At 36.7% G+C, this 14,630-nt stretch overlaps 1 protein-coding gene across 1 annotated transcript in view; it reads right to left on the bottom strand.

Moving 5' to 3' along the window:
- STXBP6 (syntaxin binding protein 6) overlaps positions 1-14,630 on the bottom strand; it is a 106,995-nt gene that overhangs the window by 69,395 nt on the left and 22,970 nt on the right. Inside the window, exon 2 of the mRNA XM_027736477.2 lies at positions 909-1,094. Within this exon, the coding sequence (XP_027592278.1) occupies positions 909-1,062 (154 nt within the window). The 5' untranslated portion in view covers positions 1,063-1,094. The remainder of the gene's footprint in view (positions 1-908; positions 1,095-14,630) is intronic.

Genomic DNA, 14,630 nt, shown 5'->3' with positions numbered 1-14,630 from the left:
CGCGACTCCTTTCCAGCTCAGGATATTCTATGATGCTGCGATCCTATAATGACAAGCAGAACACTCAGCTGAAAATGAGAAGTCTTCTGTTTTGTGTCACTGACCTCAATATGTATGTGCATATTCTCTGCAGCTTGTATTTTAACATAAGCATTTGCATATATGCAGACAAATGACATCTCATTCAATAACATTCAATAAATGTACATTTTGTGGGCACTGTGCGATGTTTTAGAACTAGAGTCACTGGGGTTTACTTCCTATGCTTTGAAATTTTTAATATAGTTTAAAAAAAGTAAAATTTTAAGGAGTCCATGAAGCACTATCCTTCATTTAGTCCAAAAATAATTGCAGAGATTCATAGAGATTCTTCTGAGATTCATAGAGCACTTCTTCCTCTGACCAGTAGTTGTACTTCCAGCAAGATGCACACACTCAAAGGGAGCAACTGATATGCCTAAAAACCTAAGTGACTAAATCACCATAGAATACCAAAGGTATTCACACATGCTCAGTTGTCAGACATTGAAACATGGCATAAAAAAATTACATTGTATGCCATTTTAATATCCTGAAAAGTTCATCCTTCTAAGAAATATCTTAATTTCAATACGGAAAGACTGTTACCAAATACTCTATTTGTTCATACTCTGCAGCTATGCTGTGAGAGAACACAGCATAGTTTTTTTAAAACAATGAAATCACCTGTTCAATTTATTACACTGTATAAATATTAATAGCCTTGAGCATGTGGTTCTGCAAGATGAAAGGTATAAGTGCTATAATTCTCTGATTACATTATTTTAAGATTGAAATCACCCAGTTCTTTATAGCTAGAGATGACATCTAATCAGTTAATCTAAGATAAGCCTAAACAGATCACTAGATGTCCAAGTCATCAATCTTACCTGACAGGCAGATGTATGTTAAATATTCACCCTGACCCCCCGTAGCTAGGAAAGGAATCTTTTTTTTTGTTCTTCTTTTCACTTGAACAGCTCCCAGCATCCTTTCATCATGAGGGGCAAAAATTTCTTTGCTGATTGCAGATTTGGCATTCATTGTAGATCACAGGTATAGCCAACTGCTGCTTTCTAAAATAAAATCATAAATATAAAATAATATTAGAAACTCTGAAGTATGTGAAAGTCCAGTTAATTTACATGGGCATTAAAAGCCCTGAGCTTCAAATAAAGGTTTTAATGACTCAAAGAATTTAGAAGATAATTTCATATTCTTAGAGGCAGAATTTTCAAAGTATTCAAGTATCTTCACTGAAGTTGCTCTCCACATTAAAGTTTACTTATTTGGGGTAGAAGCCACTCACACTAGAACTACAATTTGTTGCAAAATCTTCTCAGAGAAACACCCTGCAACTTCATGCAGCATAAAAGCTTCATTAATTCCCCCTCTGATAACTGGAGAGAAACTCAGATCTATGTCCCACACAGAGAGGGAAAACACTGCAAGGGCATAGGGAAGGAGCACTGTGGTTGTGCTGGTAGACCACCACATTCAAAGAAGCTATAGAAAACTTCAGATATGGTAAGACTGTTCCTTCAGAAGCACTGCTCTTGGTGACAGTACTTGATTGCTCAGCTCTTGCACCTCTTGCAGCTTTAGCACCTCATCCCCTCAATTTCTCTGTAATTACAAACTGGGCACACCTGCCCAGGAAACAGTGTCAGAGAAAACATCAGGGTTAAGGCACACAAAACTACACCTCTACTTTTCTGCTAAGTTATTTTGACCCAGGTCAGTTCCTCAATGTGTTTTGTAAGGAAACAGCACAGTCAACTTAGGAGAGACATTCGGAGAGAAAAAAATTATTGTAGAGAACAGAGAGGGAAGAAGGAGGGACACTGCTTAGTCATGTGCGTCCTGCAAAATAAAGATCGATCTGACCGCTGCTTACAGAGGAGCCTAACTAAAGGAGAAAGATCTCAGAGGGGACATTAATAGGTTCTTTGTGTAAACAGCACCACAGCTGTAACTCCAGTTAGTTCTGCTTTGAAATCTTATACTACATACACAGGCCACACTCATGGAACTGCTGAATGCCACCTCTATTGTTCAAATAAAATGACACTTCAATATACATACATTAAATTCCACATTTCTGTATTAAAGACTTTCAAGCGGAGATATCTTTTTGACATCCTTCGCTGTCTTAGTATCAGTAAGATCATCTTCAGGTCTGAACTACTGAAGCCAGTCATTCTGCCTGTGGGATCATTTGATATTTGCCACACTTTTAAATAAATATAAATAAATTGCAGTCACATTAGATTATGAAACCAAGAGAGTCATTATTTTTAGTGTGCATACTACCAGAAAAGTACTTATCTTAACACTTTCAGTCTCAACATTTTGTTGTCATTATTTATGATATTCCCTTATTTTTAAAAAAATGGGATGGAGGGGGGGAAGCTGTTTTCATGGATATGTCAGACAGCACAACTTAATCCAAACCAAATTCACCACCTACTAATTTTGGGATGCAAACAGAATCCTTTGCCAAAATAATCTGTAACAGTATACCTCAGTTAACCACCATAGAAGCATTTGAATTCTGACACGTTTTAGCATTAGGTCATTTTACATGCACCTTTAAAGAAACCAATTGCATTTAAAAATTGGCCCTATTAAAAGAAAAATCCAGACCAACTTCAAAGGAAGAAAAGAATGAGCAGCTCCTGACAAGATAACTCCTGACATGTAAATTACCTGTCCTTTAATAACGAATACATTGAATAAAAGCAGAATCAAAAGAATAAGTTTACCTGGTAGTTATTTAGAAGAGGTTGGTTTTGCATTCATTATACCCCACTTCTCTCATCTTCTGTATTATGGAAATATCTGAAGAATAACCTATACCAGCACGTAAACTGTTGGCACATTACAACTAGTTTTTGGGTTGAATTTTTTTTTTTTTAATTCAAGACCACTGTAAATGACAATGGGTTTAAATATACAAACCTCCTCCTGACTGAGATAGAGATTGATAATTTTTGCAATAATAATTTCAATCCTAGACCTTCATATGCTTAATGAATTTTCAATAAACAGCTTTTTGGAAAACATATATAAATGCTGTCTGGTAAAAATATACTCCAGTGACGTTCAATTGAAAAAGTGCTCTCCAGATTGCAACAACCTGATGCTGCTAAATCCAAGTTGCTGAATAGATGTTTTCAGATGTTTTCTTAATGTTCATGGATTGCAAGATAAAGTATGACTCCAAAGATACACTCAGTGATGTAAAGGCTTCCTGGATTAAGAGAGAAAGTTTTCCTTACCTGCAGTATCAGAAAATGTTATGGGTTTATAACTTCAAAACTTACATACTTCAAGGTTCACTTTAAGAATATTAAAAGTAAGAGGTTTCACTGCATTTGATAAGACTCTGTTGAACAACAGGCAAGTCAAACAAACGAGACACTACCCAAATACAGTTTCATAGATTTCTCAAATAATTTTACTGTGTTTGTGCACTGCAACTTACAGCATGAAACTAGAATGTCAGCCACATATGTAATACCTAAAATAAATGCAAAACCTAGATTTCATAACAGAACTCTCTCTATAGACACTCATCCCTATCTCTTATTCAAGTGCTCTTATGCACAATCAACATGCAAATAAAACTTCATTTAAAGTCTAGCTCAACATGGTATCCAAGACAAATTAAAACTCCTGTTTCAGTGCAGGCACAGAAGATACAACATAGAACAATCAAATACTGCAGTTTACTACTGCATGCTGTCATTGGCTTTGTGATTAAACTGATTTTATATATATCAACCAGAAGCTGTACACAGACACAGTATATACCAAACATTGTAACTGGAACCTGCAACTAAAGCGTGCACTGACTGTGCCTCGAAGGTTGTGATCCTTCTGTTCCTGTACTTGGGTTTACAACAGCTTCCGATACCATATTCAAGTAATTAATCTAACACAGTGTGTACTTGACGTGACTGCCAAATCTAATGTGAAAATTGACGTTAACACAAACCAGAGAAGCCTATTTATTTAAAGAAGAAAACAACTAACTGTGCCTGTGTACAAACAGATTTCTGAGATTGAGCTGTCATTGTAGTTTGGATGAAATCATTTTTCACAGGTCAAAAAATCAGCAGCTGAATCTGAATAAGCAACCTTCTCCCTATCTAGTAGTGGATGTATGCAAAAGACCATTGCTTAAATAGGTAAAACATTCCAATATTCCTCTTTTTCACAAGGGGACATAATACAATCTTTGTCAGTTTTACAAAAAAAAAAATAAAAATAAGGAAGACTTGCTCAAGGAACACAAATAAGTCTCAATTTTTCACATTCTCCAACAAAACCCTTATTCTCATACAAAAAACTCGCTGTCTGTACATGCACAACTTCATGTAGTATACACATACTTCTTTACACAGTAATGTTTTTTCTTGGCACACATTCCAGGACAAATTCATCAGCAGTTTCCACTCATGGCCCATATGAACTCACACACTGGAACACAAACTTTTTCCCCTATACTCCAATAAAAAATGCCTTAAAGAAGAGACTTTTACTGGAGGATCTCTGAACACTGAGACAATGCATTACTGTTTGTAACATTTATCCCTCTGAAGGAAGGGGGGTATAAAGGTTTCAGTAAATCTAAGAGTCCTTAAAGAGAGACTGCACTTTCCACTTCATGTGCTTTGTCCTGCATATTTAATTCCACTCAAGTTATTATAACGATGATTTTGGCTGAACAAAGACGATCCCATTTTCCTCCTGTGATTTTTCACTCCATCCACCACAACATTATGGAACAGGATGTCAGCATTTACACTGTGCTCCCAGCACACAACAGAAACACCGAGAGGGAATATTCCTGTGTGGATTTGAAAAAGTGCCTGCAATGCGCTGCTCATTTGCATCTTCTCACATCTTTCTCTACTACAGTTCTTCTCCATCACATTTCTATCACTAAAAACTCCTCCTATGAACAGCTGACTATTCCTCTGAAAGTGTGTGAGAGGACAGCAATTAAAGGCAATTTCTTAAAAAGAATATTAAATAAAACCAGGTGAATTAAACTGACTCCCTCATGGATCCCATATGTTCAGTAACAAAAAATTGGACTGTTTTCTCATCAGCCAGAATCTCAGACTGTTTCCAGGCAGAGAGCCAGAAAGTAGCTAACTTACATCCACTTTATATCCACATATTTTATAGGACTCTATGCAAATAAGTGGAAAAAAGGAGATTTACGGTATCTTTGTTGAGGTATAGGTATACAGAAGGAAGTGGGAAAACTAATCCTCAGCATGCAGAATTCAAATAGGAGCAAGTTAGAAAGGAGAAATGAAATACAAAGCAAGAGAAGGAAGAGCATGTTATGTTCTCCAAAAGAAGACAAAATGTTCAGTATGTTAAACCTTGTTGTTTTCAAGGATCTTTAGTTTGATCACAAACAGGGATGGGCTCACAGGACAGGCTAACCACTGAAATGCTGCAGTGTGAAATCATCTGAGCAACCGACTATTGTTGGATGGAATTGTAACTCTAGCAAGCACTCAAATCTGGTTTTAATAAAGCCACTATCTTGAAAGAGGACATCTACTTTAGGAAATCATTACAGGACACTGTTGCCAAAAAGTACAGTTTTTGCTATTGTATTAATTGTCTGGTATTTACTTGCTTGAAGTGTTTAAACTACTTCAGTCATTACTGATCATCAAAATTCTGTATTTGCTGTCATCTCAAACAAATAGCTAGTACAACTCTGGAAAAAGCACAAAATCATTTAAAAACCAAGGCAACTTTGGTACTTCCTACCAAAATGAGTTCACGACTTTTAAAAGGATTTACTGGAAAAAAAAATGCAATCATGACCCAGAGTTATTTGTAGAGAGTCACATTTCCAATTTATTTTTCTTAAAAGTCTTCAGAGGTCTGTTTAACTCTTATGACCTTTTAGACATGGTTAGATCTTATGATGAGTTATTATATCCACCTTTAGACTTCCATTTGCAGGACAAACAGTTTCTTCTGCCATTCCTCACAGATTTCTTCCTCCAAACACTTCCGCTCTCCAGACTGTTTCCCATTGGTCTACATAATTTTTGAAATGCCATCCTCCTCACAGCTTCATTTATGGCACCAGAGTCAACTGAAAGAACTACTTAGTTGGTCTCTAAGCAAGCTCCCCAGGTAAGTGGTCACAGCACCAAGCCTGAGAGAGTTCAAGGAGCGTCGGACAATGCTCTTAATCACATGGTTTAGTTTTAGGTAGTCCTGCAAGGACCAAGGAGTTGGACTCTGTGATCCTTATGGGTCCCTCCCAACTCAAGATATTCTATGACACTTTATAGACCGTAGAGTGAACACTCCTTCTTATACAGCTACTGCCACACATAGACAGTCATCAAAAACCAAGAGCTCCAGTTCAACACCTACCATGTTCTTCAATATTTTTGTGGAAAAAAAAAAAAAGACTTTTGACATCGAATAACTAGTTATTCCAACTTAACAGAGGATTTCTTACACAGCCTACTTTCACTCCTCCAGTTAGAACTAGAAAGATACCAACTGCTTAGAATACACGTCTACAATCATTTGTATGTTCCTACATCTTACGCGACTTCCACGCAAACTTAATTTCCTTAGTTTGCTCGTGACTAATATCACATGAAACAGTATCAGAGGCATCATTAAAGTTCACATATTCTGCCAGTTCCAACTTACTCATATGGCCTAAAACTTTATCACAAAAACAAATGAACTGGTCTGAAGTTGTGTTTGAGTTATCTCTGTTTGTTCCATTGTTTGTCCAATATTTTAGCAAAGAAAAATCACTAAAAAAATGAAATTAAAGAATATTTGTGACAAGGAGCAGCCCATGTCCCCCAGGGAAAGGGGAACTAGTTTTAAGGACTACAGTTTGAAACATGCAAAATTTCTTTCAGTAGTCTGTGTTGTTTCACAATTAACTTATGACCACCTTAACCACTTGTACTGGCAGAAATTACTGATTTCCCTTTGTGCTTTTCTTCCTTATGACGGCATAAGTGCTTCTGTGGTAGTCCAGTGAACTAGACAAGAAAATTAATCCAGTTTTAATCTAGTTTGAAAAAAAAATAGTAATTTGTTTTGGTTTTATTCAGATCAACTCCCTGACACAGGGCACCCCACAGCTGTGTATCAGCACATGGGAAGGAAGAGCACGGGGTAAGATTAAGCTGCCTTAGGCACCAGCAGTGTTAGTTTAAAAGGATCATAAAATTGCAGTTTAAAGAAAGAACCTGAAATGCCAGGAACTTTCATCAAATATTGAAATCAGCTGACTGAAGACATGGCATGGAGCCAATCTACACAAAATTTTTCAAAATCAAAACTTGCAACAAAGAACTAAATGGCATAAAAAGTCATAAAATGGGAGTTCATATGGGGCATCTCCTTGGTAAGAACAAATGTGTCTCAAGACAAAAGAAAATTTCTTGGTATACCAACTCCATTATTTGTTGGGTTAAACAGAGGGGTAGCAAAAGGGCAGGTAGGAAGTTAGGCTTTGTTACATTGCAACCAGAACCTGTTGCATATAGGAATGTACAATAATATGATGAAATGCTATTACTGCAGTATAGCTCACATAAATGTAACATGCTAAGTCATGTCAGCTGCTCTGGTAAGACATCTCACAGGAACCTGATTTTGCCTTATTAAGTACTGACCATTGAAAAAAACACATTAAAATGATTCATAATTTAGTGTACAGGTTACCAGAGAGACAGGTTATTCCTACAGTATTATCTGAAAGTGTTTCAAAGAAAAACAAGCAAAAACTGTTTCAGCTAACAGCTAGCACATAGTACCCTTGTCACATGCTTTCTCCTACTAGCATACTTCAGTACGCTCTGAAATCATGTTTTCCAAATCCTCACAGTTCCATTTCCATTCCTCCTCATCTAACTGGTATTGGTACAAATTGCACATTTCTGCACATTACAGTCATCCACTAAATGAAATATCCCCAAAAAGAAGGAGGGAACCAAGTACCAAGTCAGGTCTCTCAGGCTAAACATTTTCAATTTTCTGAACTGAAATGTGCTACACCCACATAAAAAAAAAAAAAAAGTAAACTGTCATTACATTCCTTTATATTACTTTAATGCTGGGGAAGAGTACAAAAACATAGCAATACATTTGGATAATACAATAAGACATAACATCAAGGGATTAAAGCATTTTATTTCATCCATCCATGGTGAATCAACTTTCTCCAGTAAGCATAAATAGGTTTTTTCAATCATTTCAAATGCCTGAGCAGAATAACTTACTAGCAAAATGCATAATGCTTTTAAGAATGAAATATATGTGGCTCTGGGGATATCAAAATCTCTGTAAGAGCAGATACACCTCTATAAAATATTACATGAATGCTTTTCTTGAGGGAAAACAAGAACTATGTAAAAACAGTAAACCATCTGTTGGCAGTATCCTGATATTTTGCAGCAGTTAACTAAATACAGTTTTCTTTCTGGCAAATAACAGAAGCTGAACACATTTCTGACATGTTGCATACTTCTTCTGAGAAACCCCCGAACAGCTATGAGCACCCCCCCCTTCAAAATGGGCGAGTTCCATAAAGCTTGCAAAACTGCAGAGAATTCTGCAAACTTAAGAAATTACACAAAAAAAAAAAGAAAAAAAGAAAAAAATCTGCTCCAGTGTTTTATTCAAGGGATGTTATCATCTCAGGAATTATTAAAAATGCTATGCATCTCTTCTGGCCTCTTCTCTGTTTGATTGCTTAGCTCTGCTCTCCTGACAGAATCCAGGGGGAAAAAAAGCCAAACAGACCATGTATGCTTGAAGTTTTTTGGAGTTTTGTGCCTTTTTTTTTATGAATGACTTGTTTTTCAGTCTCTGAGAAAAATCTGAGATAACCTAGAAAGAAAACTACTAGCTTTTTCCTCTCTTTTGATACTTTCACAGTAATTTACAATCAGTAATCAGTGATCAGTGATAAAAGTATTCAATTTTAACAGCTAGAAAATGTCCATCAAACATTGAGATGGTGGGAAGAAATCTTGTCAAGTGATAGGCCTGTTGGGAACAAAATAGTCTTCTTTCAAAATATAAAACAAACAAGACACTTCCCCCTCTGCATTCCTTTCAGAGTGCAAGTAGGGACTTCTGGACAATGTGAAAGCTTTCATCAGGTTTATGAATCTGGACAAACCATTAAGTTTTAGATTAACATCTCCTACAGATCAGTATGGTGTTAATCAATGTATGGGATACTTGTAAAAACACACAGTAACAATATGATATGGGGGCATGAGAAGGTAGACCAAGGAGTGACACCTAAGTTTGTCTAAGAAACATCCCGTCCAAGGAGAGGGGACAGGATAGGACAATACAACACAAAGACCCTGTTCCATTTATTTCATACATTTAGGAGTGATTCTATGCTTCTTGCACACAGAAGTTACATTTCACATGTCAAAGTAGGAGGGTTGTTTAAAAAAAACCAAAAAAACAAATCATGACAAAACATACAATGTACATTTCCATCAGATAAACCCCAGATTGATACCACCTTAATCAAGATATCAGATATCCTTCTAATCTTAATTTCAATCAGAACTTTACTGTGAATAAATTTCATTGTCTCTAAACAGTGGGCACACCTACGGACCCTGAAATAACATCATCTCTCACTATATCTTCACAATCTCACACAAAGATAATTGTAGCACCAAATGCACACTGATTTTAGAAGTATACATTTTCAAGTTGAGTAATAATCTCAGTTTCCTCCTATCAAATTCATAAGTATAATAACTGACAACGTCCACAGCAACAGTTCTGCGCCAAAATCAACATAATACATCCCATATCTAGTGCTGAACTGTAAACACTGATATTACAAACAAAATGACATCCCCAATCTTCAAACTGTTTATTGGCAAATGTCACCTAAAATACAAAAAGGTATTTCACATGGCCACACCCCTATATAAAATGGTATCCAACTGAAAGAACAAGCACATATCCCATACAGAATTATGATTTTTATTTAAAAAATACTTTCTGCATGAACAAAAAGAATAAATATATTGCATCTTTAAGACATATGAATACAAGGCAGGGGAAAACAACTGCCAGCCACACATCCCTGGTTGTGGTGTGCAACCTAGAAAAGGAATTAATGCAGATACAGACATATTTATCTCAAATGTATCATTCTTTTTTCATCATCAACAGCCTCATGAAAATTCTCCACCTGTGCAAAACCAAATCACCACACTATGCAACATCAGCAACCCACACAATTGCTCAAGGACAGAAATATCCAGTTACAGGTAGGAAAACTGTTTCACAAAGAAATAAATCTAGGCCTATCCTCAGCCAAAAGAAGCTTTTCAGCAGAAGCTTATGCCAGTTTAACGGTAGGATGCTACCAAATAAAGAGGTCAACATCCTTCATCTCCCAGTATTTTGCTGATTCATTAGAACATTCATCCTATACTAAAATTTGCAGCTGCACATCATTAGTATCAACACAATGAGACTGGTGGGAGGAATATGCACTACTTTTGGCAGTAATCTACAGTTCACTGTGTCAATTCATTCTTGAAACCTTACTCTCATCTCTGCACATTCCTTTAGAAACAAGCCTGAAAATGACATTCTTAAATGTTATTATTTTTGAATCCTAAATTCATGTCTCAGAGACAATGATAGGATGTGTCCTATTACAATGAACCTGTAAACTCTTTTGAGTTTTGATCTTCTTCTTTCTTTACTCCACAGGACCTGTAAACTCTACTAACCCTAACACCACACTGTATTCAAAACTATTAAACTACTTTCTAGTAGTCTAACAATGAACGTAAGTAGTTAAAAGCAATTAGGTCCAGTCAGTAATTAACCGCTTACATACAGCATCCAGAAAACTTTACAAGTATATCTTACATTAAACCAAGTGATCTCTTTGCTATAGGCTTTTCCTTTCATATATTCCACAAACACAGAAGAACAACATAAAGCATAAAATTCATAAAGGTATCGGTAGCATTATCTCCAGGCTTGTAACTCCTCAAAACCACCCACCTACAAAATCAGCTACATTAAAAGAAAAAGGCTAATTTAATAACATGAATGATACAAATCAAACTTCACTTTACCCTTTACTTTTCATTTCACACAGTCACTATGTAAATAAACATTACTTCAGAACCTGATACTTGTTCATTCATTAGACTAAACTACTATAACAATTTACTTCAAACATGTTCATTTCATAGTGGCTAATAAGATTATGAAAGAAGCTCAAGAACTTACACAGGTGGCTTAAATTCACAATACACATTTACAACTTCCACCATCAAAGGATATGCTTGCATGTTTAAAGTATATAAAGACTTAGCAAGACAAAAAAAGTACTTTGAGAAAATGACTTAAGGCTTATTTCTGTGCCTGGTTGATCCACATTGAAAACAGCACTCTGCAAACATTAAGTGCATAATAAAGAAAAAGCTCACTGCATCTGCCTTAAAAGACTAGCTATCTAGATAGCAACCATAAGTTACAAGGAAGATAAAGGTGAAACCAATGTACATTTGTCAAAACAGTATGGGTACAGTCAAGAACTTTGAGAGTAATTCCAGCTTCCAGGGAAGAGAGACAGAGATCTGCTGAATACCAGTAAAAGGTGAGTACAATATCTCCAAGTGCAAGAGGCCCTTGATTTAGAAGCACTTGGCAGGTAACAGTTATCAACTATTCTGCCACAAGAGATTGAAAAAAGAGGAGAAACAAACAGTGTAAGTTCTGATAAATAGGGGAGGGGCAAAGCCCCACTTCTCAAACTGCTATGATGACATCAGAAGGGAAATAAACACATTGCACTGGGAACATCTATCTTGTCATTTTGTTCAGCCTCACAAGTCTCCCCTTATGCACTGAGAAAGTTGTTTCATCACAGAAGGCAGATTGGTCAAGCACAATTTACCCCACTCACCTTCTTGTCCTTCATGTGCCTGGAAATGGCTTCCACTGACAAAACGCAAGAGCCTGCTATGACTTCTTACAATCAGAATGGGAGAGGGTGAAATAACAGGGTAAGTATTCTGTCTTTCTAATTACTTACCCTGTTGGTTCACACTGTTTCTCAACTGTGATCCTCTGCATGCCCTACCAGCACCTCACTGGTGACTTTGGTTCTCTACACTCTTTGGCAGAGAGACACAGACCAACAATGAAAAAAATAAATACCAGTTAAGAAGGCTGGATCTTTAAAACTTACCCTGCAGAGATAAAAATTACTTGCTGCAGCCTTGCAGATATGGTCAAGGATATGTACAGGATAAGCATAATACGCTTTGGTCTGATGCTTCTGAATTGCATTTTAAAATGAGAATACTTTCTACAAAACACTGAACCAACTCTACCTCTGTTACACACCAATACAATGTTGCAATTCCTGTAACTGGCACTCATTCTTAGAGTTTATTCTGTGAACAATAAGTGAAACAGCTAATGCTGGTGACAGTTCAGTGCCTCTGTACAGTTATTACACTATTTTGTTTCATAAATAATAATTTGCCATTTCTAGGCAAAGGGGCTGCAAAGTAGAGAACTTCACTGAGAGTTATCCTTACTCAGTGACTTCAAAGTGAAAAAGTAAACTCACTGTTTCAAGGCTATTGACTTAACATAGATTCTAGTCCAAAATGCCTCTTCTGGGCATATAAAAGAATACATGTCCTCACTTCCTTGCTTTGCATCCAGGTACAAGAATATTAAACTCATTTTTAGTTCTCCTTCAACTTGACCCCTAGGCTGAGACTATGTGAAAAGGTACATCTCACCCACCTGAGTGCAATCATAGATGCTTGGAGCCAGGAAAGAGGCTCCTCCTAAGGACGTGAGCAAAACACACCACCTGCAAAAGATTCAAACCCAGACACTTCATTCTTCTCTGGCAATGGATATGAATTGGGGTTGCAAAAGAAGGTGGCACCATCCCTGACCAGGTTTCAGATATTCAACAGAAAAGCTGTTGCCTCTCCCAACAATGGACTGAACTTACAAAATGCCAAACCCTGATCCTCAGAGCCTAAGACTTTTTTTACTTTTTTTTTTTTAAATGGGCAGCGTCTAAACAAGACAAAGCTATTCCTTCAGGAGCTGAATTGCTTGTTCCTTTTACTGCAGAAACACGTGTGCCAGTGAAGGCCAAGCCTTCACTCAGAAACACTGCTCTACAAAGGTCATACTATGGAGTGAGGTCAGGGTGTGGTGAAATCCAGGACTGGGCTGTACCAAACTGGACTACAACTATGCCAGGGGCTGGTTAGACAAGGGGATGACACAGAAAGATGTGGAAAGCAGTTCAGTGACACACTCTTGTGTCCTAAGGGTGACACACTCTTGTGTCTAAGGACAAAAGCAATTTGTTCATGCTTCAAAAGTCTTAGGATGAGCCTCCTTCCTCAATTTCTGTGAAGCTAAGACATACTAATGTAAACAAAAGAAACTTTAAAAATCAAAAATCATATAGAAAATCACACTATAAAGAGGAAATAAGACCATGAGAGGGCCTATGACTAATAGCTGGAGTACAGGACACCACTGCTCAATGAGATTGTCAGATAGAGAATCTCAAAGTGGGAACAGACATGGAGACAGGGCCACTGACCAGCATGGTAACAAAACATCTCAGGAAGCACATGGGATATGGCAGCTGAGGTACAAAACAAATTAGATTCTTTTAAGGGACTGAGACTGGATCAGTTTCCATATAAATCAAATATAGAGAATTTTATAAAGTGTCAGAAAGGAAAGCTCAAGTGCAAGGTGATTATGCTAACAACTGCATATACTTCTGCAGTTATTGTTCTCACCGTCAGAACTACAGTACCAAATCTAGAGAATATGAATACAATATCCTTGCTAGACAGTATTAAGAAACCTACAGCTCCTACAAAAGTTAGAAAGAATGAACTGAAACATTTAGTCACTCCAATTTCTTCTTGTAAATAAATCATAACTCAGCTAGATAAACGAACTAATACATCACAGATAAGACCTCAGAAAAAGTAAGTGCATAAGAGAACAGCTTCATTTTCAACAATTTTTCATCTTCTAGTGCCATAATACTGCTTTTCAAGAATATTCTTTATTCCCTCTAATCGCATTCAGACTCTTAACTTTTAGTAGTACAGAAAGTTTTGTCCAAGTCCCTACAATCTGTTTAATGGGGAATAAAAAAATCTGCTCCCCTGGGAGAGAGTTTCTAGTATCGTAAAGGTTCAAAAGTAGGTTTCCATGTGCAAGCGTGTAGAAAGAAGGTAAGTTTTACCAGCGTCACAATATATTTTTTTCTTTTTTGTAAAGCACAGCGAAAACCCTTAAGTCTTATGGTGATCTCATTGCGCTGAGACCAGCAGAGTTCCCAAACCCATGACTCATTCCAATCCCAGCAAAAAAATTGTTTGGGAGACAGATGTTTTGCTTATGAATTAATTCCTTCAGTATGTCTCGCTCTTCAAAAAAAATATTCAGGCTTCACTTTGTATGCACAGTCATGCTCCTGCATCACTTTTTTCTAAATACTATTTTCTTAAAACTGAAAT

Source organism: Pipra filicauda, unplaced genomic scaffold (assembly GCF_003945595.2).
Source record: "Pipra filicauda isolate LSUMZ 115617 unplaced genomic scaffold, ASM394559v2 scaffold134_size1991817_pilon, whole genome shotgun sequence".
NCBI lineage: Eukaryota > Metazoa > Chordata > Aves > Passeriformes > Pipridae > Pipra > Pipra filicauda.
The sequence above is the reverse complement of the archived record's forward strand: the minus strand, read 5'-3'. Positions and strand labels throughout refer to the sequence as shown.